Source organism: Pagrus pagrus (assembly GCF_965226575.1).
Source record: "Pagrus pagrus genome assembly, chromosome: 10".
NCBI classification, from domain to species: Eukaryota; Metazoa; Chordata; class Actinopteri; order Spariformes; family Sparidae; genus Pagrus; species Pagrus pagrus.
In genome coordinates this window covers 20,595,291-20,622,898 of record NC_140194.1, presented here as the reverse complement: position 1 = coordinate 20,622,898, position 27,608 = coordinate 20,595,291, and the positions used below count along the sequence as shown (strand labels likewise).

The window sequence follows — 27,608 nt, the reverse complement described above, 5'->3', positions numbered from 1 at the left end:
CTATACTTCGGCCACAGTGAGCATTTACAGTTTCAAAGAAGGATGTCAACAAACACTATACATGCAGCTCTTCATCCTGCAGAAGTACAGTATGTACTTATGTTAATAATTGTCTCATCCCTTTTGTCAGCAGTGATGTGATGTGCCAAATGTTTGATTGAGAAATGTTTACTTACATGATCCCTCACTGGCTTCCCAGCAGCTAAAATAAGATGAAATAAAAAAAATTACGTTTTAGAAAAAATCAATGCATAAACACTAATTTAAACGCTTACTGTTTGAAAGGAAATGCATGATCAGCAGCTCATTTTTTACATTTCTCCTCATTTCTCTTTTTACCTTCTTTAATTTTCTGAGCTGTACTCAGAAGTGAACAGGAAGTGTGTGCAGCGTGAAACAACTTTTGGATTTCTACAGACATACATCTGAAAATCTGTAAAAACCCTTTGCTACTGGACAAAGACGGAAAATTCCTAAGTACATTTCACGTGTGATCATGATGTAGGGTTTATAGTCAGCTTTGTTTTTCAGAAAATTATGTTAAATCATGCTATTTTGGAGGGACTATTAGTGGATCAATGGGAGCCAATTATAAAATGCATCATTATAGACTTTAATCCGACTTGAGAGCCGTTTTATTTCAGGGTGTTTCATGAGTGAAAATTGTGTGCCTCCGTTGACCGGTGGCAGAAATAAGTTTGGATGAAGCCAGCGCAGTTTTCCTTGGATGTGTATCAACTCTGCTGGTTGCACATGCAGGGTCACACTGCACTATCAGCCACCGCAGATGTATTTCCTATCCCCCGGCTTCCCGTTGCCTTTGTATCCTACGTGGGATAGTGTGAGCAGGTAGAGACAGAGCCGCAGAATGAATGGGAGGCAGAGGCAGCAGCGAGGTGGACCAGAGAGATTAGCTGGGAAATTGACACTGACAAATCTCATACATTAAGGCTTCCTGGGAGGCAGCTATCGGTAGAGGAGGCGGCAGGTACCATATCCCATAAATGGCACTGGGTTTCTTTAATACTCTGCTTGCAGCGCGTTGGAAAGCTGAACCACCCTGTCGTCTACAGCACGGAAGATAAGAAAGCCAGGTGTGCTCACAGACATTTCATTTGACTAATGTGTTTACAGCTAGAATAATGAATAGAGTGAGGAAGATGAGAGTAATTAATTTGAGCTGTTCCAGCTAAATAACAAAGCAAATACGGGCAAAACTGTTTCATTTCCCTTTGGAACCAGAGCTTTTTCTCCCCCTCTCTCGCCTGCTTTAATGAGATAAAGCCATGCCTTCTTTGATAAGGAGTCCTAGTTACTGTTGTTAGTAGCCTAGTAGCCTTTTGATCTGTTCTGAGGTTGTTTGCTCACATTCTCTTAATGAAAATGAAGGACAAAGCTGCACACATCATTTACATACATTTTCTTTCGTCGCCGGAGCCTGAAAATATGACCTCAGAAAAGCAGAAATTCACATTTTTCTTTGAAATAAACGGCGGGATTGAATTAACCATTTGACGACTTCTTCTTCATCACGTATCGTTAAGATTTAAATGAGCCTATTCTCACTCTCTAAACCTTGTGAAAATCATAGATGCGCTTTATGTTTTCTTTGTGTCCTGAGAGTAAAGAATCTAATTACCGAGCATAAACAACTCTTTGCCCTTTGCAGCTGCACTACTTGATGTTTGCAGAGTGTTATTCCCAGCGACTTAACCCCGCTCAAGAGGTTCATGGTGTGCTCCCTCTATCTTTATTTATTTTGGACAGTGAGGTTGTTTCCCTGAAAAAGGACTGGTGCCCTTGCTGTTGCCTAGCAACAAAGTGAGTCCTTGGGACTTAGCACCTTGCAGGATCTCTCCCAGGCTACCTTGAAACTTGTCCTCCTTCAACGTGTGGAGAAAGTTGATTTGCGTATCCATCATTGCTCATAAATAGTCAAGAGTCATTTGCAATGACGGAGAAATGACGATAGCGATCGAGTTGATTGTTGACTTATTCAAAGCACCCCACAGGTTTACAGGCGTGATTTTATTGTTGTTTTATTGGCCTTTTGTCACAGTGAAAGCTGTTTTTTGTCACTGATGTATAAGTTACCTTGGCAATCAGGGTGTCAGAGTATGTGCGCTTATCGATTCTTGCAACATTACAGAAATGTAGAGGTTGTGTTTCATAGCGAGCATAGATATGAAACAATAACATCGTACCGAAGCGTCTCGGAAGCAGCAGCTTTCCGCAGACCATTTTTCACTCAGAATGGTGAATTCATCAGACTTTTTATTTTGGTGCTTCATCAAGGAGACAAGCTGTTAAATATTCATGGCTGTGTTGTGTTCTTAAAATAAGGCTCATTAGCACTCCCAGCCTCTTTTCAAGTTCCGCCTTTCTCTTGTCACTCTCAAAAGAGCAACAGAAACATGTTATTCATCTCTCACATTCTCCAAGCTCAAACTGGTTCGTATATTAAACCGAACGATGCCTTTATACTGAAGTCAGACCGACTAATACTTTTCCATTTTAATCTATGTTCAAGAGCCCAGTAGGTTTATCGATTGATTCAGTTTAAGTGTTGTAAAAAATGTTGGTGCTGTAACAAAATTGATTTCTTAAAAAAATGGGAACATATGGTTCTAACAGGATTACAAATATTATACTTCCCCCACACACAAATGAATTAATAAATATTGGACAGAACACCAACTAAACCTTCGACTTCCTGGTTTCAACCCAGCATGACTGGTCGGGTTCTTCATTTTTGGATTTTACATGACTTCCACCTGTCCATGTGGGTTTCCTCTGAGTGCAGACGCTAAATTGATATGAATGTGTTGTCTGTCTGTGTGTGTTGTGTGTCTGCCAACCTGTCCAGGGTGTGACCTGCTACAGTGCATGCTAAGATAGGCTACAGCTCCCTGCACTGCCTCCCATAATAGATGGACGGATTAATGGATGGATGCAATATCGTAATCACTTCTTGTTGTGATAAAATTATTGATTCAATGCCACCAACTGTCTATATTTTCATTAAAAAAATAGATGCCTTAATAGATTCTTCTGACAATTTGACGTACCAGAGTCACTGCTTCATAGCTCCTTGTGGTGTAAACTTCTGCAAACTAAGGGGCTGTCTGCAAGATAATGTTTTTTTGCATAAAAAGGTAAACTTTTGTTGCATTCTGGCTGTTCATTCACAGGACCACGACATCTTTGGGGGCCTTTAAAATGCAAACTTTTGAAACAGGGTTTCAGAGAGTAAATTTTTGGAAAACGCCACCCTTACCATCGTCGTGTAAACTCACAATACGCAGTTCCTCTGTAAACGGTGACGACGCGGAACAAGAACAATGGCAGACTATCAATCTTTGTCCATGCTGCTGACTGTACTGTGTTTTTTTTATTAACGCTCCACCAGTGAAGTGTAGATTGGCTGCACCTTTACTGTGATGTGATGGCTCACCGCTCTGCTATAGCTCACACTATAGCGTTTTCAATTGTTTTTTCAGACCTGTGTGCACGAGGACCGTTTTCACAACTTTGTTTATGAATGTGGAACTTTTCCATTCTTAGCAAAACTGTTAAAACTGACAACACAATCCAGTGAATAACTAGATAATTGCTGGCCTTTGTGTTTTTAGGGGTATTTTGTATCCTTGAGTTGGACAGATAGTGATGTATCATTAGAAGATTGCAGTGTATCGAGATACTTAAGTCATCGTGGGCGTATGATTCCCTCCCCTACTTATCAAAATGACTGGACAGCAGTTCTAGGATACGTTTCAAGACTTTAGTTAACAGTCGGCTTAATTATTGATTCATTTTCCGATGAAGTAATTTAAAACTGCTCAACAAAAAGGTCCCAGAGCCTAACATGATGTGTTCATATCTCTTGTTTTGCTCCATCCACAATCTAAATTCTGAGATATTCAAAAAACTATGATCAATGATGTGGAACAAAGAAACACACTGGAACCTGTAATCCAGTAAATGTTGTTGTTGGCTGAGTGTCAATCAACTTCTTTTATCTTAATCTTTTAATAAGCGAGTTGTTTCACCAGCAGGAAGCAGTTGGTTCCATACGGAGACACAGCCGTCAGCTCACACTCACCCTCGGCCAGATGTCCCATCATGCTTTTTAGTCTAGCTGAGATTGAAAAAATAAATGTTTATCCCTTATGTCCCTGACACAAGTAGAGATTCAGAGTGGAAAACAGCTTTGAGCGTTCAAGGTAAGCACCATGGACAGTTCCTACAGGATGTGACCCAAGTTCAGTGTAGGTGCTATGAAGGACTCAGAAAAATTGAAAAATGAAGTTGTTTGTACGTGAATATACAGTTATAATTGTGTATTTGATATCCTTGTTTAGCTGTGTAATATGTATTTGGAGCGATTTCCTCAATATAAATCTTTAATTAAAAGAAACCACTCTATTAGGAAAGTGGATAATGACTCCAGTTTTACTGACACATCTGTTGCTTTCTGCACAAATTGTAAAAACACAGTTTGGTTTCATCATGAGCAGCTTCAGCACTTTACACACGCACACACACGCGCACACACATAATAAGTTGTTTCTGCAGCAGGGAGGTTCACCTCACTTACAGGCTTGGTCCAGCCATAGGCAACCTATTAACATCCACTTTATCAGGGCTTTTCATATTTCATGACCTAGTTCATCAAACTTTAATGCAGTCCTGCTTCTTCACGTTTGTGGTTTTAGTGCAAAGTCGTGTCTGAACTGAAAGCTTTACCTATAAGTCTCCTGCCGGAATCCAATGGATATTATAGACCTATTCATAGCAACCAGGTTATTCATGACCTCTAATGCGTGCTGTACATGCTCCCTGTGGCTATCCAAAAGATCTTGGATGGATTGTGGCTTGCGAACGAACATCATTAGTGGTGCAAAGTGATTCCACAGAGCCAAAAACCTGCTGAAAGCAGATGATGGGCCAAACGCCAGTGGTTTCTTTCTCTCTCGCTCTCTGTCTCTCTCTCTCTGCGGACATGGCATTCAGGCTGCTGTGCCACACTAAAGTATGTCTGGGGTAATGTGCTGCCCTCAGATTGCTGGAGTCCTGCTGAGCCTGTGGGATGCACGATTAGCCTGTGCCCAGAGCTGATGTGCAGTGACCAGTGCCAAGCACCGATTGATGAATAGAAAGAAGAGACAGAGAGGAGATTGAAGGGAAAAGGATGGGCATAATACAGAGGTGTGTGGCAGTAATATGCAGGAGATGGTGTTATGGTTATACAGTGTTTTTGTGCTAAAAACTGAATGCATTTTCCACTGAATTATTAGAAGCAAAATATTTTTTTCAGTGACCCATGCCAGTTTGTTTTCTTGTGAAAAATGCATGCCAATCCCTGAGAGAGCTCCATGTGAATGAAAAAAAAGATTTCAAAAGAGGGCTGACTCTGAATGTGGCGATCACTCAAAAAACAAAATGGCAGCAGTGATGCTAAAAGCATTTGCAGCATTACTGGGTATACCTCCGGTGATTTCAATTCGACCTCGGTTCAATATGCGACATTCTGAATGGGTTTTCTATGGTAACATAGCACAAATTGATACTTAGCCTGCGAGGCCACTGCTCTTGGATTGTGCTCCCTGCATTCTGATTACCTCCTGATGGCACACAAGATATATTTAGTTCAAATCTGTTCACAGAAGAAAAAGAACAAAGCACTTCATTTGGGGTTAAAAGCTCAAGCAAATGTTTGGCGAGAGCTGTGTGTCATACCTTTTGATGACATCACAGAATACACTCTTGGTTGTTTTGTTGTCGGGCTTCGGGAGAGTTGCTCATGTTCACAAATATTGGTTGAAACTGGCCCAGGGAAAAACATATGTGAGTCAGAAAAATGAGTAGACATTCTGCTCAGGCTGGATGAACTTGAAATTCTCCTTCCAGGTTTCCAAGGAGGGAGAGATGTGTGTGTTTGGCTGCATAAGTCACCGCTGTCCTAAAGGCGCAATATTGTTACTGTCTGAAAGTCAGTGCTACGAATTAGCATGAAATACAGCAGTCTTTAATATATGTTTCGTCTGTGTTGTGCTCTCTTAGACCTTGAATGTTGGTGTAGCGTGGAAATCTCGTCTTTTTTAAACACATTTTGTCAAATATTTCTCTCTGTCATCCCCCATTCTTGTAAACTTGGTTTCAACCAGCTCCTATTTTCATTGTTGATTAATTGATTAGGCCTAATTACTTTTTGATTAATGGTTTAGCCTATCAAATATGAGAAAAATAATGAAAAATAAATTTCCAAAAAAACAATAACATAAAACATAATTATTGTCACATTTGATTAACCTGGAACTATGACTTGTAATGACTATCAATAAACTATCATAAGTCGGTGAATAGTTTTCTGTGGATCAAATAATCGACAAACTGATAATTCGATTTTTGTTTTGTTTTTCAGATTTTATCGAGCGTCTATCAATAATTCATGTTTTGTATGTTTAATCCACAACTTGTCCCTTGAAGTCATGCGGTTCATTTGGATTATCTCTGTAGTGCTGTGACTGTAAAGGGCAGCAGATGTTGGTTGACAGTGGAGAACTTAAAGGGCATGTTGGAAAAGGCAGCTCTGTAGGCAGTAGTCCAGTCCGGTGTTTATTAATACAAATGTTGATGAAGTAGGAAAACACAAACCCCCAGGAGGTTCAACAAATGTTAAAAAATAGAGACAAAAGAAATCACAAATTAAAGCCAACCGCCTCACAGCAAGCTGCAACCTGCCTTCTTCCTTCCAGATCATTTTACCTGCTAACATCTGCTCAGGTAACCTCAGCGTGAGCTAGACTGATGCAACACTTTCAAAGAGCATTCATTTAAGATTCTCTGTTAGTGCTGAAAATCTACATTTGAGACAAAAATGAGAATGAATTATGAACACTTCTACTGAAATTGCAGCTTGTTAATGTTGCTTTTTTTCAACAAATAAGCCTTGAGTTGTCTGGCACACTGACAAAATATGCAATCACTGTTAAAGTCTCAAACTGGAGGCTACAGTCCATATTGTAATTAATAAGTATAAGCAGGTTGGTTAGGTTGAGGTTAACGCGTTGATCATGTTTACAGTCAGTTCAGTAGTTTACATTTTTTCTGCACGATCTCTCATTGGCTTTGACGAAAGCCGGCTCCCGTGTAGACATGACCCTCTTAACACCGCAATCTCCACCTAATTCCCTGCCATATTTCTCACTGTCACTCTGCAGCTTGTGGTATGTTTGTGTTATCATCACGACATCCCTCTGTAGGCTTTACCCATAAATATCATTTACGGGCTGTATACACAATGAGGCAGGCAGGATGCGCACAAAAAAAGGGTTCCCATAGGGAGCTGAAGAGAATAGCAGTTAAATGATGTGGCCTCCTCCAGGACAAGATGGCATTCAATCACTGCAGACAGTCCAGCCCTGAGGACTACAGACAAACATATCATGTTATTGAGGGGAATAAGGTGAAATACATGGGGCTTCACAAACAAGGTTTACACTGCTCCCGTGACACCCTCCCACTGCCATCGTCACCCATTAATTATCAATGTGGACTCATAACATGGTTGATTACTGCCTTAAATTGTCTCTGCAGCCATGGATCCACAGCCATTTTCACAGGGAAATTATGAACTCAATGAAAAGTGTGACAATCATGATGATTGATGGTGTTTGTTTTATTGGAGTCTGTTCATCTGTACAGGGCACTTGCAGGGTCCTTGGAGAGGGCCATCAGTGTGATGGCTGCAGTGTACACATCTCAGGACTCACAGTTCCCTGAAGCACTCGAGGACTATAGGATTTTTTGGAGAAATAAATAAAATAATAAAGGCAATATAATAAAAAGGCATCAAACCTTGGAATGGAGGCCGTGAGACAGATGTTGTTTTGCCTCCATTTTGTGCAGTGAACAATTTAAACCGACTCAATCGTCAGAATAAGTGTTGGCAGTTTATGCAATCAACAGATGTGTTTAAACCTGCATTTATTTTGTTTCAAAATTCTATTTCATGTTGTGACATTGTCGAGCTTATGATCTGGATATGTTTAGGCACAAAAACACCTTGGTTAGGGTCAGGAAAAAGGTCTTGTTTTGGGTTAAATTGCCCGTTTTGTTCACCACACACACACAGCTGGAGAAGTCCTGAGGTCTCATCAAAACCACCTCCTTTTGTCACCACACACAGCTGGAGAAGTCCTGAGGGCTCATCTAAAACACCTGTTTTTTTTTTTTTTTTACATCACAAACTCGGCTGGAAATTGTCCCGAGGTCTCCCTATAAATATCCAGTAGTTTCACACTTCAATATTGTTGAAACCCACTCTTGAACTGCAGGCACTGGCTCGGCAGCCTCCTCGCCTGCACCTCCACTGCCATCCCCTCCACCTCCCCATATGACAGTCAAGTCATAAACATATGTGATCGTAGAACATATCAGTGGTTTATGGAAACGTTCATTGCCAACATTTTATTCTGGCATCTTGGCTGAATAGTGTGTACAAAAACCAAAACATGGAGATTCCACCAACTCATTTCTCTCAGTTGCCACCATACCCAGCCTTATCTGTGTCTTGTATGACTTCAAAAGTTTCAAAATAAAGTTCTCTTAACTGACCAAGCTATGCTCTGGCATGTCTATCAGTGCCACTGACCACCACCACCTTGTGAGCGCATCCTCACGCCTCATTTCCCTCTGGTGGTCCACAGTGTGGTGACTGGAGCGCCACTTCTCCTCATCCCCATATCCACCTGTGGGGTGATTGAAACAAGAGTGAGCTCTTGTCAGGGCCTCGGCCACCATGTAATTGAATTCTACCTTGTTTCACAGAGTGCAACAAAGCATAGCACTGGATAGAGGGTAAATATACTCAGCACTTAGACACAAACCAGGGCCACGACTGCTCGACAACAAACAGAAGCACAGGGTATTGCTTGGTATCGTTTACAGACACAGTGCTGCCATCAAAGTAAAATACTGGAGCTGCTGTCTGTGTGATTACTTTGGAGCCAGGAGGAGGCCTTTTTACTGTGTCTCAGTGACTCTGTGTGGTTTTCTTGGCAAATTCTTCTACTTCCAAAAGCGAGCTTGCTTTGGGTTTAGTTAGTTTATTTGACTTTACAGGAAGGTGGACCAAAACATCAAGGATGACACAATAAAGTACATTTCATTGTGGTACGAAGCAAAAGCAGAAAATGCAGGAGTCAAGGTGACTGGACAACATCATAATTAAAACAAATACCACCAAAAATTAAGTTTTCCACAAGCAATAATTTGACTGACAAATTGCTGGGGTTCGTCCAAAGTGACCAATTTGTGGAAGAACAGAACCTAAAAGACCAGAGAAACATATTGGTATTGATCTTTGGCGTGCACAAGTTGCCAATACTAGCTGTACTGTGGTGGGCATTAGTTCCCCCAACTTTACCAATGTTGTGGTTGAGGGCAGAAATATTTATTGATCATTATACCAAAATTATTCAGTGCTGATTAGCCAGCAGCCGTGTGTCTATTTCTTGTAACAAACAGTCTAACTGGAAACCACTGACACATTTTTCTATTCTCTTTCTTTTATTGGAAGAACTGTCTGAGATGTTACTCAAACAAGTCAAACAATGTCTGCTGGCAGCAGGATATTAAGAATTTATTGAGACGTAGAATCAAACCTCAGTTGTGTTCAGTAAATAATCAACGTGTTCCATACCAAATAATGATAGTTTTGGTTATTTGTTAAAGGAACTAAAACTATAACATATGGTTTTATCTTTACTTCAACATTGCAGATCCCAATTAATGTCATGTTTTAGGCTGACATTTAACATTGGTTTATTTTATCAGTGACCATACTCTTCCCCTAACCTGAACCATGTTATAGTTCAGTAGTATAGTTTAGAATTTCTTCCTTCCCATTGCCCCTAATATTTGTACATTCAACAAACTTTTTCTTATGCTTCGGAAGAGGAACACTACATGTGTCCTGTACAAATATACAAACAGAAAACAGAAAAATTATTTTCCACACGAATCGTGTCATATTTATCTGGGCAAAAAAAATAATTATACAGCTGACAGATGTCCTTGTAATGGGACTGATTTTAGTCACAACTGAAAAATGCTTCTTGTTTATACAAGCCTGCAACTACAAATCAGATATGAAAAGAACATGTCAGACTTTAGTGCAGGGTATAAAAGAAAAAAAAAAACCTCTTTCTGTGTAATTGTCGGTTCTGTCGCGTCTTTTCCAATTTCCTCCCTGGCGTCTCTACACCACCCTGCTTGATGGGAAGGTGTTTGTGTTCTTTGTATTTTTCACTTTAAAAAGGGGTCCCAAGGAGGTGCGACTCCAGTCTTTGGAGGGCAAATGGGATTACATTGGAGAGGCTGCTTGGAGGCATCACAGGCGTCAGTCCACCGAGGCAGGCTCCAGTCGGTGGCCTGTTTGCTGTCAGCTAATCTAAGTAGATGGATTCTCAGTGCAGGGCTCACTCCAGTACAGTTACTGTGCTTAATGGGTTTGACTCCCTAGGACATTGTTTCAATCTAAAAGGTCATCATGGTCTTAGCTCAAGCCAAGCACCTCTCAACCCAGGCTGATTTGCTCCTCAACCACCCTTGCATAGTGTGCTTCAAAGGACATTTTTCTGTTAGCGCTTCCACACTAATTACTTGGGAAGAACATGCATTAACTTTGTCAATTTCAGCACACAGACGGCATAACTTAAAAGACTGCTGGAAACAATACAGACATCTCGTCTTTCTACGTTGCAAGGGCTTTTCCAGGAACGCTTTTAGAGGAACTGAGAGCCTTGAAGTGCGTGAGCTTAGGTTGCTCACAAATCACAATTTCTTAAAATTGCCTACAAAAATTACAGACCAAAGCAGTTAATCATTGAACAGTGCGCCATTTGGAAGGCTTCACACAGGAAGTTACAGCCCCAACACTCACATCAAACACGCAAACACAGCCTGGACTTGTTAAATTCAAATAAAGCAAAATGCTGTCTGTCGAAACTAGTTCACACACTGAAGTGAAGTCCAGCTGGTAATCATCATCTGGTTGTTGTGTATGCCAGAGCTGTCATCCATGACCAATCAAATATTGACAGAACTCTGTAATCAGTTGAATTAACAAATCGGGTAGTACCACCTGAAGGTCATCAGACACACCCACACAGAGGGAGAGAAAATAACAAAAAATATAAAACCACACCAATTTAAAAATAATCATATAAATGATCACACTCCCTAATTAGGACTAGGAAGAAATAATTGGCTCTATCAGTCCTGACTATCAAATGTTAACACTGCAGCGACATGTGCACAGTGTTAATTCAGACAGCAAACAGCCATTTTTATTAGTATCAATATCAGAGAGTGAGTCAATGAGGAAGGAGTAAGATACGTATTTGCTAATTATGGCGAGTGAGCAACTGCCTTTGGGCCCTGGGGCGAGTGTTGCTCCTTTTGTAGGAGTATAACAATTCAGAAATCCTTCTAGGCAAGTCTTGCCACTCAGCAGCCATCTTTACAGCACCCTCGGGCTAACAAGACCCAAATGAATGGGAAATGAATGGGGAAAGAGATAGAACTTCACTTTAAATGGTCATCTGAAAACTGCATGTATCACGAGTCAAATCTGATAAAAAAAACGCTTAAAAAGTTTAGTGACTTTGCCCCAAATTAAGGTTCAAAATGCCTTTTTCCTGCAAGTCATACTAATGCTGGACATGCGCACGGTTTCCACCAACTTCTTTTATGGCTCAATACAAAGTGCCATGACGTGACTACTTGATCAACAGGGCCAACCAGCAAAAACTGAACAATCCTCAATCGATGAGGTTGAGTATGCTGAAACTTTACTGTGCTGTACAGTTCAAACATACCTCTGGACTGCAGGTGCACCGCTGGTCTCCCAGCAGTCACCCACCACAGGAAACTGTGTGCCTGCTGCTTTGTGACAGATTTTGACTGCTTCCTGACACGTTGAGGTTTCATGTCACCTCTAAGGTGACAGGTGGCTCATCAGGCTTCAGATAAGGCTCTTACAGAGTCCACTTGCCCGCTCTAATTTATCTAAGGGATTTCTTGTGCTGCATATATTTTGCTCTTTGAGCAGCCAAGCATTAAATTGCTTTCCATTGGGAACAGCCCGTATGCCGGGGTCGCCAAAGCTGTGGCTGGTTTCCAATGAGATGGTTTGGCAGCAAAGCCAACAGCGTAATTAGGGTCACCCAGCTCTGGAGCTGTTGGTAGGCCAAAGGGTCGTCACGGCTTCATAGTGCGTTTGAAAGTCACAACAAAGCTGGAGGATGGTAACACATGACTTCTTAGATCATATATCAAAAGAACACTAAGGTAGCACATCTTCAAAAAAATGGTCCATTTCTTAAGGCACCAGCCCTCAAAAAAAGTATATTTATTTATTAAAAATCTTCTCCAGGGAATAATTGAGGCACGGTTTGAAAATACGGTATGCTGTAACTCTAAGAAATTTAAGGGCAAAGACAAAGGAAGATGTGGAGAGACAGTGGCGGCGCATGGGCAGTGAAAGCCCCATGTACAACGGGTTGTCAGCTTTGTCTCAACGTGCCAGAAGCTGACTTCAGCAGCCTTTGCTGTTTGAGTTTCCAGTAGAGCCTCCTGCCTATTCATAGTGCCTCCCCAAATGTTGCCTGTGGGTTTTTTTTCATTGGGGAGGCTGCACAGCATGTGTCCATCTGCAAAGAGCTCTCCAATGTGTCCAGTGGTAGAGGGGAAGAAAAAAAAACACTCCAGGGAGCACTTTTCAGCTCACAGTATTCTCTTTGGCATCGCAGAGAGTAAAACGCCTCTGAGAAAAGTGCAGAGAAAGAGCATTTGGACAGCTGCTTAGCAGAATTTACTAATGTCTTGGGTACATTCTGACATGTTATTCCTGCGTGAAAACATAAAAGCCGGACCATGAGGGCTGAAGGGATACTGAAACTCTTTCTAGACATGCTTCAAGTGTGCATTGAAATGCGACTTAGAGACACACAGCCTTTAATTGCTTTATTGTGCATGAGCTATTTTTGCTTCTTGGCTTTTTATGAAGCTGAATCTCTCGTAGAAATGTGCAGGGATACAAGTGGCTTCATCACTGAATAATTAGATTTCATACTGTACAGTGGAGCACATACTGTACTGGATCTGGTTGGAAACTCAGCACAGTGTGCTGTCAAAGACTGACAAGTCTTTCAAATCAGTGCAATAAGGACTTCCTATGCATTTTATGCTGAGGCATGACAATTTTTCCTGTGCATTATAGTAGGCAATTTAACTCCCCTTTTAGCCTGTATTTAACTGGGGAGGTTGGCCAAGAAGTAATTTCCTTTTCAGGCGTCAGGGCAGAGAGGTGCATACAGGAGCAGTTAGTGCTACAGTAGAGCAGCGCTGATACTTTGCTGAAAAGCACTTCAACAGTAGTTATTTCATAAGATTCTGGTATCACAAAATTAATGTCTTTGGATGCAAATTACAACACACAGATTTATGTGGAGATCAGAGGCATCATGCCAACCACAATTCTTGGTGGGGGGGGCATAATTAGAGCTGGGGCCATGGAGGTCCTTCTGCGGAAAGAAAACATGATGCAATTTCATGCAATTCGACATTTACAGTTTATTCAAAGACTTTGGGAAAATACTTTTAAAACTTCACCAAATCTGTTTTTGTAGCTCAGTATTCTGCCGCTTTATATTAGGGTAAATGCTGTATATTTATGTAGAGACTTTAATTAGAATGTTTTGTGCAAGCTAGCTCGTTTCAACGCTGCTGCTACTTTTCTAGAAAGAGAGCTTCTCTTCTTCACCCAAACAGAGAACAGAGCACACATTCACAGGCAGGTGTAAGATTTTCATGCTAAATTGATTTTCAAGCTAAATTGATTTTCATACCTGCCTTAACGTTTCCCTGCAAGACTCCAAAAGGAATCCTTAACTTTCTCCAAGTTCACTTCCTGGGTCCTTTCTGCCTCGACTACTAGCCAACTATCTTCCAAAGCAAACCATGCCTATAAATTCAATTTAGTTTGTATAACTGATTGCGTTAGTATTAAGACCTGGATTGATGTTTTGATGTTCTACCAACCATTTCAGTAACACACTGTTATGCTGTAGCCTAAAGCTAATCCAGCTTAATGTCCAGCAGAGTGCTGCATACCTGCTATTGCGAACTGATTTCATCCTGCAACTTTTGGAAGAAACCAAAAATATAGAGAAAGGGGGTGTTTGACCTTTTGAGATATGATCTTTGACATAATTCTAAGAATGTTTTACAATATGAAATAAAATGATCATAACTGTAGTTTATAAGAAAATAATATGAATGAAACATAAAATCAAACAAAAATATTGGATTTAAATGGCCATGACACGTCTGATAGAGATACTTTAACACATGCACCTGACTCTGAATAAAACCCTTACGATTGTAGTTCCGACATGAGAAACCCACAAATAACACTATTGAAGTTGTGGTAGTAGAAACACTGTTGCTGGTAAAGTAAAATCAAGAATGGATGCAAGCTTGTTCCCTTTTTAAAAATAGTTAACAATAAAAAGACACAAAAAAATTAATGCTCAAATGTAACTCTCTGGTGCCGGCATTTGTAAAACACATAATACATACTTCAGCTCATGAGCTGTAAATGTCCTCTTACTGCTAGTACTTCATCAGAAGGTTGTTTAATCTCTATAAACGCAACACCACTTGAAGGTACCGATAGTTTCACAAGGATCCAATTGAGCAACATGAACTGTTATCTGCATCTGAGCACTTTAACAGTGTTTTGAGAATTCAATATAAAGACTAAATTCCTTGTATTCTCTCCACAGAAGACAATTTACATTTTCAGTCTTGTTTTCCTGTTCTGAAGACTGCTGCTACTCACGTCTTATTATATGTTGCATAGATGTTATAGTATTGCTGTATATTTCTAACATTATGTTCTAAAGAACCGCCTGAGATCTGTGTGGGTTGATGTGATGTAAATATGAACACAATTCAGCTCGGAGACATTACCTGTTTCCCACTGCTTTTATGTGACCGAACAAAGCAGAGCGTCTTGGTTATGTTGCATCATTGGTCTACTGCAATTGAATTATATCCACAATGAGAGCAAAAGATAATAAAATTAAAACTTGGGGGAATTGTATATGATGGAATGTAAACTCAGCCCCATTCTAAATGTATCCGGTAATAAAAGAGAGATGATTGGACAGCCATTGCACAGCCAGTCGCACCTGCACACCTCTCAAAATTAGATGAAAGACCCATTCCTCAGTTCCACAGTTCTTGTGCTGAGGGACTGAACTTAAAAAAAAATGTTTATAGTCCTTCAGAAGAACCAGAACTGCAGTCCAGTGTATATATAAAACTAATGTGTTTTCACCGGCAGCTCTCTTTGCATTATTTATCCATTCATTTTAAAAGTCGAGCCAGCGTCGAGAAGTGTGATTAACTGCTGCTGTTTTTCCTACAATAGTTGAAAAATTAAACGATGACCAGAAAGCTGTCTCACCGCTTATCTTACAATAAAAGTATGTGTATGTGGTTCTGGATGGTAAATAGGTGCTTATATAAAGCATCCCATCCTGAGTGGCTTGCTAAAATTAAGAAGCATCAAGGGAGTAGCTATTTATTCTGCTTTCATACACACACATCTACACACCCACGCACATATGTCCTTGTAATACGCGGTGACAGTAATGGAGAATTTAATTGTCTGGGGAAAAAGATAAACAAAGGAGATTACTTTGCATTACTGGTGAGTTTATAAAGGTGGCCAATGTGTTACCTCAGGCACCTAGAGCTAGTGATCCCCAACAGTTTTAAGGGATTATATGGACCATTTTATGATGAAACAGTCTATAAATTAGGTCTGCTGACCAAGTCTCCCCATTGCTCTATTGTTTAAAAACGAGCATCCATTAATGCTGATGTGTTGTTATGTCCCCTGATAAAGAGACAAACTTGGCTTGACTTGATTTTACAAGATCTCATCGTTGTAGACCTTTGATTTCCTAATTTAAAACATTTGAAAGTAAAGCCGGGGAGAATTGGGAAGCAACTATTGATTTGTGGTTGCAAGCGAAACGTCTTTCCTGATTGATTGCGACTTAGTTTGAGACTTAAATGTGACAAGTGCTCTGGGATGTCTTTAGATGCAAAATATCTGTCAAGTCTGCCTGGAGCAGCGATCTTTTAAAGACCTTCTACTTGCATTTTTCACCATGTAGCACAAACTGTCTCTTATAAAGAAGGAGCTGTCAGGCCCGTCTCAGCCCCCCTTCTACCAGCACTGGTCACATTTAGGTTCAGTGCTGCAGACATGAGATATGTTATTTATCTCCTCCATATTTAATGAGGAGTCGCCCTGGGAAGCAGATGGTACATTAGCTGTAATAAACCAAAGCTGACTTCAGTGGTTTTGTGAGGAGACACATAGTTGAGCCGGGGAGGCCTCGCTGTTCCACGCCCGACAATGTTGGAGGGTCAAAAGGTGTCTGATGTGTGCTCGCTCGCTTCGTACAAACAGATCCCTTTTATAACTCTGGACAGGTTCTCATTGGCCCCGGTGAAGCATCATATATTGATGTGGAGAGAACAGAAATTACTGTAAGCTCTGACCCCTTTGTTCGCGGCGCCAGCATTAAAGTTGCTGAGTGAGGGCTTCACATTGAGCTCTGTTTTATTGTTACGCTCAGCAGAAGTGATTCGAGTGTCCACACACACTCATACATGCTTCTTGAGACTCACCGACTGCACACCATCACACTTGCACCCTCCCATACACCACATCCACTGGGGAAAATAGGTCTAATTAAGAGATCTGGAGTTACAGCAGATGTGTTAGTCGTTAGAAAATTATATATATATTAATCTTTGGGCCAATCCCAATACACACCTTGCCTATACCACTTAGCACTACTCCTCTGTTTTGCGAGTTCATGCCTAGGGGTAGCGCTGAGTGTTAGGGCTACATTGCCCTCCTAATGGAGGTTTTTCATAGGCAGAATACAGGCAGAGGCAGACAAATACTGATGACATAACAGGGCCTTGAGGGTCTTTCCCCCGTTTTGGGGTGCGAGGGGGCACTCAGAAACAAGCAGTAGGGGTAGGTAGGGTAAAAATTGGAAATGGGATTGAGCATTTCCTTTCAAAGTTCAATGTCTATCAGACAAATTCATTTAGTGAGATGACTCAGACCGAAGAACCAGTCAGCTGTGTTTGACAAGCACCCCAAGATGGAAATATTATCACAGCCAACTCTTGAAAACTACATCTGGCAACAACCATTTATTCCCTAAGGTTTCTTCTCAATCTGTAATTTTTTGCGACTGCTTACCCCACAGCTGGAGGTTTGTTACTGTCTGTGATGTCTGAGTGTGTTTTATGTCCTGCATTCACTCTTTGAAAAGAAACCAGGGAATCGGTGGCAGCTGTCTAAGAGTCGCTACACTCCTACGGTCTATGGCTAATGTTGATAATTTAAGGGAATGAATAGACATTAAGTCGACGGTGCAAAAGGCGCTGCTTTCAACCCTGCTGAGTCACAGGGCACCTTGGAGGTAAACACAAGAAGCTTTCAGGGAAGTCAGAGGGCAGTGGGTGGATTCAAAATGATTCCTCATCTCAGCTCGGCGCTTATATAAAGGGAGACTCAGGATGTGCGCACAGGAAATAATCATGCAGTGCTGCATATCAAATCACGGCCTGATGAGGGAAAAATAAACATGTCTAAACTCATTGCTTGTGATGCAATAAAGCACAGACAGACTCCAGAGTCCCATACTGGAGGACTCTCTCTATACACAGACAAATGCCATTGTTAAAAGAGCGGAGAAGAGATCTTAACAAGTTAAAAGAACCTCCCAGGAGAAAGACCAGGAGGGAGAAGGAGGGCCGGTGGGATGGAAAACACTGGATCACCGCAGTCTGTTCATTGAGAAGAATGAATGAATAAATTGAAAGCGATGGCATTCCTGCCGATCTTCAAGGCAATGAGACATTATTGATTTCTAAGGAGAAAACGCATTCTTAATGTGTCCAGGGATCCAGGCTTTCTTTCTCTTTCTATACTAACCCTGTTTCTACAGCTTTTAGCCACCAAAAATGATGCGTGATATACGGCAAAAGCCCACCGTAGCTTAAGCGCGCCATTCCAGCTTTTGGAACCGAGAGCAATCATCTCAGCGGACAACGGAGGTATGCCTCAACCATCTGTTCCCTTTTGACACATTGCGGTGAATCAGCACTTTAGTTTTTTTGAAGGAGTGCATCCTGAAAGCCTCTTTATCTGTGAGAATGGAGGCAGAGGATTGCTGCAAAGATGGTAATCTCTCTTGATATTTAGAGGAAAGGAGCGAGGCATTCTGTTACTGCTCCTGAGCCCATTTTCACACAAATTCTGCGAGGCAAACAAGCTGTCCTAAGCTTTTTTTAAAAAATGTTTACAACATGAGAGTTCATTGGCATATGGGTACCACCTGCAATATACTGGATGTAATTGCAGTTTTCGTATCTGGTGTTAAATCTGCCATAGTGTGCACACCTTTGTGTTTGCATGTGTTCCCGAATGTGGGCTTTATGAAGCTGAGTTTGCCGTTTTAAGACACCATACCTTGACACTGAGCAATAGTTGTGCAAAGTTATCAGCTCTTTTCATTTCTGGCCTGACACTCTGGGTGAAAGATTCGCGGGTGAGGTGGGGAGCTGTGGATTAAAGATCATATCAAAGCCAGCGAATAGGTATAGTGATTTGGGAACGATGGCAGAGATAGCAGATGAAGCCCGCGTTTGTGGAGAGATGGAGTGCAGCCCCACGTTTATCATATAGAGTACAGATAGTCAAGAGGATAGCAATCAAGGAGATGGTGCGGTGTGTGGCGTAGTTGTGCGTCAGGGACTTGGCAAATGTTTGACTTTTATGTTCAAGGACACAAAATAGAAGAGTCTTGATGGCCAGACATAGCATCCATTGGTACACGCTGGTGGAGAAGAGCAAAAATGAAAAGAAATGGACACCAGCTCCACTTGCAGGGTTAGGGTTTCAACTCAACTTGCTTTTTCTCTTCTCTACTTTGTTTTCCACTGCAGGTACTATTCCCTCAACATAGGCGGAACTCTAATCGTGATAACATGCGCACACTCTTTACTTTTCCAGCAGCTGGGGAAAAAACACATAGGAGATTACTTTAGCCTTGAGAAGCTGCCTTTCCTCACTGACTAACTGTAACCTACGCTGTACTTTAAGTGTTTCAACTTGACTGGTAATCTTTTCCTCTGCTCCGCTCTCATTGACCATCACTCTCTACCGCTCGCTCTCTCTCTCACTCAGCCAAACACTCACTAAGCGCACATAAAGAGGCTCATAACAATCAGTAGTCTACAGTGTTTACACGACAACTTTGAGTATCAGCTCAGTTCGCTTGGAACCTTGAACGAGGTGATAGACAAAGAAGCATCAGTTCACAGGTACAATACAGGAAGGCAAAAAGCCAAGTCGAGCTGAGCTGTACCTTGCCATGAGGAAGCAGCTTAACTGAACCAGAGGAGCATTTTTGGCAAGCGAGCGTAGTATGTGCCCAAGGAAAAGGTTTAGCAGTGTTGGTAAGCCACCAAAATTGTAGCACATGTCATATGATGATCAGTTTAGTTTGTAGGTGAGGGCCTCAACAAAGAGCCACAATCATTAAATGTATGGCAGTGATATGCTAATGTAAATTCTGATAATTTTCCTTAACAATAAATTATACATAAATTGTTTCATAAAAAGATAGGATTTTTTATGGTGTTGGTTAAAGTGTTTTTTATTTCAGGCGAGGTGGCCCACCTACCCTATAAAACAGTGAGAGGGGCACATAGGGGGAAGTCAGGACACTCGCAGGAGCACTTGAGCCAAAACAAAGAGCACTTGGGGGGCGCTCAGCTGGACCAGATATGCAATTGGGGGGCACTAGGGCCCCCTAGGCTGGGTTCTGACTCAAGCCCTGCATATAAAAAGCACTGCTCACTTTCATTTGAATGGAGCCAGTCTGGTGACCCATCGGCGGTGCCAACATAGGGTTCCAAACAAACAATGCGACATCATCTGGCAAGGTGTTGCATTGGTCAAACATGCAAGCACGCATTCCCAGTAGAGTACTGTTTACTGCGCCATCGTCACAATGAAAGATAAAAAATGTGCCATTGTGATGCCCTGTGTTGTGCAGGGTTTCTGATGTCTCATAAACATTGAAGTGCATTAATCTGTTACTCCAACTGGACTTCCTGGACCTTTTTTTATTATCTACCAGGTACCTAAAACATCACACCTCTGCCAACACAGCCGCCTATGTTGTTTTAATGGAGAGTTGTTTTAAGTATGAATCACAGCTTAGGTTCCCCTCTGATGTGACATCAGGGCCAAACTTCAGCACAGGAGTGCCTTGTTAACATGTTCTGGAGAGGCTTAGAGTGTCTCCCCTCTTGCATTACCATCTCTATAAATACTGTTGACATGCTTGGTATGCTTTGGGGTTGTAAGAAAGGTAATCAAACATTTCTTGAGAACATGTGTTGACCTTGGACTATTCAGTGTAAGAATACATAAAGTAACTGTGCTTCAATTTTGATGCCATCATAGAGGAAACCCCTTTTCATGTTGTGTTCTGGAAGGTGGGGTAAATTTTGTTCCCCTTGAATGGCTGTATATCCAAGAATCGCTTAGCAAAGAGAAGATTAAGTGCACACATTAATCCAGGAGTCAGAGCAATCTTGTAATCCACTCAGTATGCTAATTGCCTGTTCTTTCTCCAGCAAAGGGGTTTACAGGCCATTAAATGGCACTGAGCAGTTGCCAAAGAATAGCCAACCCCCTCACACACCCCACACCCTCTCTCTCGATTTCTTACTTAGACAGGCTGTTGCACACCCACGCAACTATTTATTTTGCAGTTTGAGGGTAGAAATAGCATGCTGTGCTTCTGTTTCAAGTAGACCTGACAGTGACAAAAGTGGATCTCTTGGTTCTTGAATGATCTTTCGATTCTCTTGACAATGATGGGGTTTCTTTAGACATTTCCCCCAGCTTATTTAAATCTCCTTGTAACGTTTGGCCATATCTGACAGTGGTACGAGTAAATAATGAAAGAGAATTGAATGCCATTGTTTCCGTCGCAGCCATGCAAAACCTTCCCTTCTCCCACTTTGCCCGTACACAAGGGGATCTCACCAAGGTAAAGTGCAATTCTTAGCGCGCCACTGGCTGTGTAGCCCCCCAAGTGGCCTTGGCAGCTTCAACATGATGGATGTTGTTTCAGATTGGGTTTCTCGCTACACTGATAACGTGGCCTTGTCAAAACACATTCACAAGCAATGTAAAGAGATAAAGATAGTTGCAGATAATTAGAAGATTTGCGTTTTGCGTCATTTGTGGTGCCAACTGCCAAAGAACGGGGCTGTGACGGATGACTCAAACAAGAGAATTCGGCATGAAGCCTGACTGCAAATGTAGCTGGTAATGACCAGAGTGTGTTTTTCAGATGCAGCTAATGAGCACGGCCATTAGATATAAATGACATTTTAAAAACCTGGGGAGTAAGGAAATGAAGAAGTACCCCAAATAGACTGCCTGTAGGCAGCAAATATGGCAAGAGCATCTGGAGGATGCGGCACTGAGCTCACATGGATGACCTCCACCCAGAGCGCTGAGGCTGTCAGTCACTCCACCACTGTTAACTGTGAGGATGGAGGTTCATTACAGTGAAACTGTCAAAACCATTTGCTTCAGTATCCACATGGCATCAGAGGGCTCAGTACAATTGATATTTATGCTCTGTGTTTGACAGATAATCCTTTTATGGCTTTATTATTTTAATTTCCTGATGAGCTCATTTGCAAGGAATTTTTGCCACTTAAAAAGCTGAGAGACAGAGACGATGGAAGAGACAACAGCCTTGACACTGCAGCTTAAAGTTTGGGAGCATATACTGACTCTTAACCGACGTTCTGCATCTAGACCCTCTGAACAGTGAATGGAAATACTGCACAATAGAAACCGGCAGATGGATTTGTTTTCTTCTGTTTAAACAGTAGCTCATGTGCCACTAAATCCCAAGAATCTGCAGGCTTATGTTGCAACCAATCACGATGCACCATGATTGATTAGTCACCCATCTCGAATGTGTGCAGATCGGGATGAAATCAGCTTCTGTAGTGTTTGGTTAGAGGTTGTAAATATTTAGAGGTAGTCAATCACCGTGAAAGGGCTTTAAAACTACTGATTCTAATACTGATAATTTCTTTCTCAAAAGAATCCTGAGCATTTTTCTTTTTGCATCGCGGCTGCTTTAAAACATCCTGACCAACGGAAGCAAGTTAGACGTTTCAGTTGATAAGGTTCTTTATCACTGGATTAACTGTGATTTAAGAAAAGGATTAAATATTCTTTTGACGCAAATATGAAATGTTTTTGAAGGTTATTAATTCAATAAAGGAAACAAGGTAGCAATCGTCACAAAACATTTGCTCACATCTCTTTAACAACTTGAATGCTATTTGATTGACCTATTTAATATATTTTATTTTTCTCGTGAATAATTTCAACCTGACGAACACGAGAAAGAGCGGGAAAATGGGTTGACATGGTGATTACGTTGATAAAATGGATTACAAAAACCCTCCTAAACTTAACTTGATTTTAAACATGAGTATAAGAGAACATTATGATGTGAAAGTGCTGGTTTACTTTTGAAGACTTCAGAAATTTTGTCTTTTTGAGAGCGTGTGTGGGTGTTTCTGTTTGTTTGTTTGTTCTCTGCTGTTCGTTGAACAGGACTGAATAACTCTGGTTAAAGGATGTTTTTTCCTGCAGTCCCTGTATTGTGTGCTGTAGTATGATGACCTTCATGTCTTCTCTTGGGATCTCTGAAGGTATTCTGAGGTGATAGCCTTCCATCGCTCTGAATATGAGGGGGAGTGGGGGTATGATGAAATGCAGATGAGATGTTGAGGTAAGGCTGTATGTGGGTGGCTGTCTCTCAGGGTGAGAATTTTTCTGGAAGCAATGGAGGTCACAGTGGAAAACGGGCTGCGATGAATCTGCTCCGACCAGCATAATGTTGGCAGTGAAAACCTATTCTGTTCGCTCCAGGAGAGAAGTATTTATCCAACTGAAACATGTAGCATCCGCCCCACAACCCACAACTAAACTACATCCGAATAAAACTCAAGGCCTTAGTTACCATTTTTTTATTTTGTTCGCACTCTTACAACCTGTGTCTTATTTTTCTAGTTTTTTGTTCACTTTTCCGTTCAGTTTGATAAAATATGTGTCCCTAACTTAATCACAGTTATCTGGGAATGCAGTGACATTGGTAATAGGGTTGAAACTTAATATTGGTTAAAAGGGTATACCTTGGAATGAAAATTGATGGTTACAGTACCATGTACATTTGCTTAACTACGGTATTGAATTCCACTATGTAAGTATTATTACAAATATAAATATTTCAAGTTTCATGTTTATCAGGACATAATATTTTGTGAAATAACAATAACCCCTTCTTTTTTATTAATTTAAGTTATTTTAACTGATAATAATTATAATTGTGTAATACATATACCTTCATATTGCGAAGCCATGAAATTTTCACAGTTCAAAACTGGACCCGATTGCAGACATACAGAGGCAGGCAGGTTGAAAAACAAAAAGCGAGCTTCAATGATCCGATGTGCACTGTGAAATTCAAAATTCAAAAACCAAAAAGCCGGTAACAAAAGACCGAAGGCAAAGGAAAGTGAAAGGAAAAAAACTAAGAGGTACAAAACAGGACAAACCAGAAAACCATGAGGACCACAACAAGGCATGAGGATATAACTACAAAATAAAACAGGGAAGAACTAACTAAAAACCCAAACGATGACAGATATTTTCTGAGATGGTTATCTTACTGTGAAAATCTCATACCGTTGCAACTCTAATTGCTAAAAATCCTGACCAACAAGTCAAGGAACATGAGCAAACCATCTCAGGTCTCGCCAGGAGAGGCAACAATGGCAAGACCCAAAACTTTATTTTTTGAGCCACCATACTTCGTGTAAATGTTTGTGTGCATTTCACAGTTCACTGAGAACCATTTGCATGAAAAAGTCGAATTTTACTGTTTTTTAGCCAAGGGAAGTAACAAGAAATGATGCAGTAAAGAACTTTTGGAGGGGCATTAGAGGTTTTCAGTGAAAATTGCACTTGGCAACGCTGCACAGTGCTTTCAGCTCCAAATGGCAGCAGGAGGTAATTGCTCGAAGGATGAACTTCTATGTCCAGAAGTTATGTAATGTGATGTTAGTAAACTGCACACAGCATGCTCCTGTTGACTAATCCAACCAGTCTTCTTTGAGTCAGAGGAGATGGAAGGGGAGAAGAAAGGCAAAAGACTGAATGTTGGGACACTCTCCTCCTCATGGATTTCAAGTGCTAAAAACAGTTTGTCTTGTGTAGCCTTAAGATCTACTAATGCAGATGCACTTAACGTATGAAAAAACATGTTTTGATACCCTAATGTATGGTAAAAGCAGAAAGGGTACCATATGGCAAGACTCGGGCTTTGTATTATTATAAATAAGCACTCAGGTGAATGGAGTCCCTCCACATCTGCCTCCAAAGCTCCTCTTTTAAACAGAGCCACATAAACCAACCGAGCGAGGGGCACCTAGCAAAATGAGGCCATCTCCACGCATCCTTTGATCCCTCCATTCTTCATCTCAGAGGCAAGTGGCATATAAGAGGATCTATCTTTGTGAACGGTTTTGAGCCCCCAAAATTACAAACAAACTAAAGGCGGGAGATCGATAGAGTGTGTCTCACAGAATGATGAAGTGGCACTTCAGAGGGGGAAAATCAATGTCGCGCTCTCCTTCTCTCCCTCTCCACCTCCTCCTCTCTCTATCCTTCTCTTTGGGCCCTAAACTCACCTCACAGTCCTCATACCGCAGTGTTTAAGTGTGTTCACGTGTGTGTTGCTCGGAGCCAGGTCTCTCACTGTGATTTAATGGTCCTTTGTTTCTTATTCCTTTTTAGCCTGGAAGACCCCTGCCACTTTGATGTGTGAGCACACCCACCAATAATGGCCCATAGGATACGCAGTGGAAGTAAGTGCTTCTGGTCAGATTTACCGCTTTAGTGGTCCTCCTCCCTCTGCTGCCCCTGTAAACCTCAGCTCATCTGGTGCGGGCTTATTGATCAGTACAGCGTGGCAATCTTTAAATCATAACATAGCTCTTAACACGAAGGTGCCAAAATGTAGCCATCTATTCATTGCAACACATGCCTCGGACAGTTAACCGCATGGCGTTGGCTCGCATTTTTTTTTTTTTTTTTAAGATTCAGTAGGTACAGTAGTGTTGGAGGTGAAAGGGACATTCAGAGCCCCTGAAAATAAAAGGGAGTCCATTCAATATATCTCTAACATGTAATTAATAAAGTTTCCCAAGGGGAAAATTGAATTCCAGGAGCTCCGTCTCAGGCTGGAAATGAACCGTTGCTCTGTGGCGATCCACAGTCACAAACGAGAGAGGCATTTTGGTGGCACAGTGTTTGTTGACTCTGCTTCAAAAATGTTTTTGTAAAAAGTAATCAAGGCATTCTGCACTACACAATGTGCTACTTGAATAGGCAAAACATTTGAAGAGGTGAAGTACTTGCTTTGAATTTTCATCTCCCCACAGGGAAGCTATCCGATTACTGGAGTATGATTATCTCAGTATGACGTTGGGTATATATGTTGGGGCTTTCACTGAGCAGAGGCAGGTTGTAACTGGGACCATTGTACATTGTGTGTTTGTCTTAGCTGAACAGAAAATCAACGCCAGCTACCAGTCAAATGTGTTTTCTGGGGGATGGATGACTTTGTCTACTCCACCAGCAGCATTGGCATTTAACCAAGCGTTGTTTGGCAGGCGTCTACAAAGCCTTCCGGAGAAACCAAAGAATAGGTGATGACTAATGGCGTGGCTCAAGGGATGTTGGTCTGTTGGTCTGTTCGTCCACAGACTTATATAGCTCAACTACAATTGAATGTTTTGCCATGAAATTTGGTACAAACATTCATGCTCCTCAAAGGGATTTAGCTGACTGATATTGATGATCCCCTGACTTTTCCTCCGGCACCACTATGAGGTGGACACTTTTAGTTTTCAGTGAAATATCTCAACAAGTTTGGATGGGTTACCATGAAACATGCTCAGATATCCATGATGCCCAGAGGAAAAACTAGGGCTGGGTATTGTTAAAAAGATTCTGATACAGATAGCGATACCTTGACTTTAATACCAGTTCCTGAATAATATGTTTTCTATACCAATTTTATGAAATCCATTATATCAATAGATTACATTACACATTCACGTGGTGAGCCCCGTCTCTGGGCATAATCTGGTGTTTTTCCTGCATGCCTCGAGACAGACAATCATAAGCACTGTTAGATCTTTGCACAGCAAGCATGCTGCATGCTTATTGGCTCACTGACACTGATGAGAATAACTCCTTAGGTATTGAAAATTGGTCCCGAATGACAAGGTATTTTTCGATGCTCAATAGTATCAAGGCCATTCGACCCATCACTATGGTGACCTCTGACCTCTGGATCAAAAATATAATCTTGCTGAATTTGATGACCACCAGACTTTTTGTCTTGCACAACCATGAGAATGAATTTGTGGTTTGGGTAAAATTTCCTAACTATTGGATGGGTTGCTGTGAAAATTGGGACATTCACGTATTCACATGATTAAAATCGCAATATGGCCATAGTCAAAGTTGCCCTGGTCTACAAACCTTGTTCTCCAGATGTAAGAAAACATCTGGAGAAAACATCTGTTTTTTCTTTGGCTCAGACCCACAGAAATGTCACATCATCATGATTTTGAAAGTTTTTTTCAGTTAAATTGAAAATAGTGATAGTAATATCTGTCAAAAGAATCACAGTATGATTTATTTTTTCCCCAATCCATGTTCACCTCAGGGTAAATTCATTTGAATTGGTCAAATTAATCATTTCTTAACTTTTCATCATAAAATTTCAATTTTCTCCAATACTTTCTTTTTGACAAAATACCTGCAAAATATCTCCCATCAACCTCAGCTGCACTTTTCAAATGGGCTGTATAGCAAATGTAAGCATGCTAAGAAAAGGTGGTGATCTCAGCAAACATACCTGCTAATCATCAGCATGTTGTCACTCTGAGAGTGCTGACATTAGCTTTTAATTCAAAGCACCGCTGTGCTTCAGTGCAGCTGCAGGCCGCGATGGCTGTAGAGTCTGTTTGTTTTCTATTCCCTTACCCAATTTCTTCCCTTACACTAAATGGCAGTTTCCTTACTTTGTGCACAATTCTTGCGTCACATTTTCTTTCCCGCGTGCATGTTTGAAAGCATTCTGTTGTGTATGTTTTGTTCTGTCCTGGGCGTTACCTGCTGGTGTGATGTGGGTGAGCTCTCAGACAGCCCCTGAAAGGCAACGCTGTCAGCTGTGGAGAGTTCTTCCTGTCAGCCCTGCCTCGTGAAATTCAGGGCTGCGAGATGAAGCCTGAGACAGGTATACATGTAG

General features: G+C 41.2%; 1 protein-coding gene across 7 annotated transcripts in view; it reads left to right on the top strand.

Moving 5' to 3' along the window:
- mgat4c (mgat4 family member C) overlaps nucleotides 1-27,608 on the top strand; it is a 137,425-nt gene that overhangs the window by 49,980 nt on the left and 59,837 nt on the right. For 6 of the 7 annotated variants that reach the window (XM_084363903.1, XM_084363904.1, XM_084363902.1 and 3 more), the window contains one exon: nucleotides 25,082-25,152. The exons of the other annotated variant lie outside the window; for it this stretch is intronic. In XM_084363903.1, coding sequence (XP_084220029.1) covers nucleotides 25,128-25,152 — 25 coding nt within the window. In that variant the 5' untranslated portion in view covers nucleotides 25,082-25,127. The remainder of the gene's footprint in view (nucleotides 1-25,081; nucleotides 25,153-27,608) is intronic. 7 annotated transcript variants of the gene reach the window in all.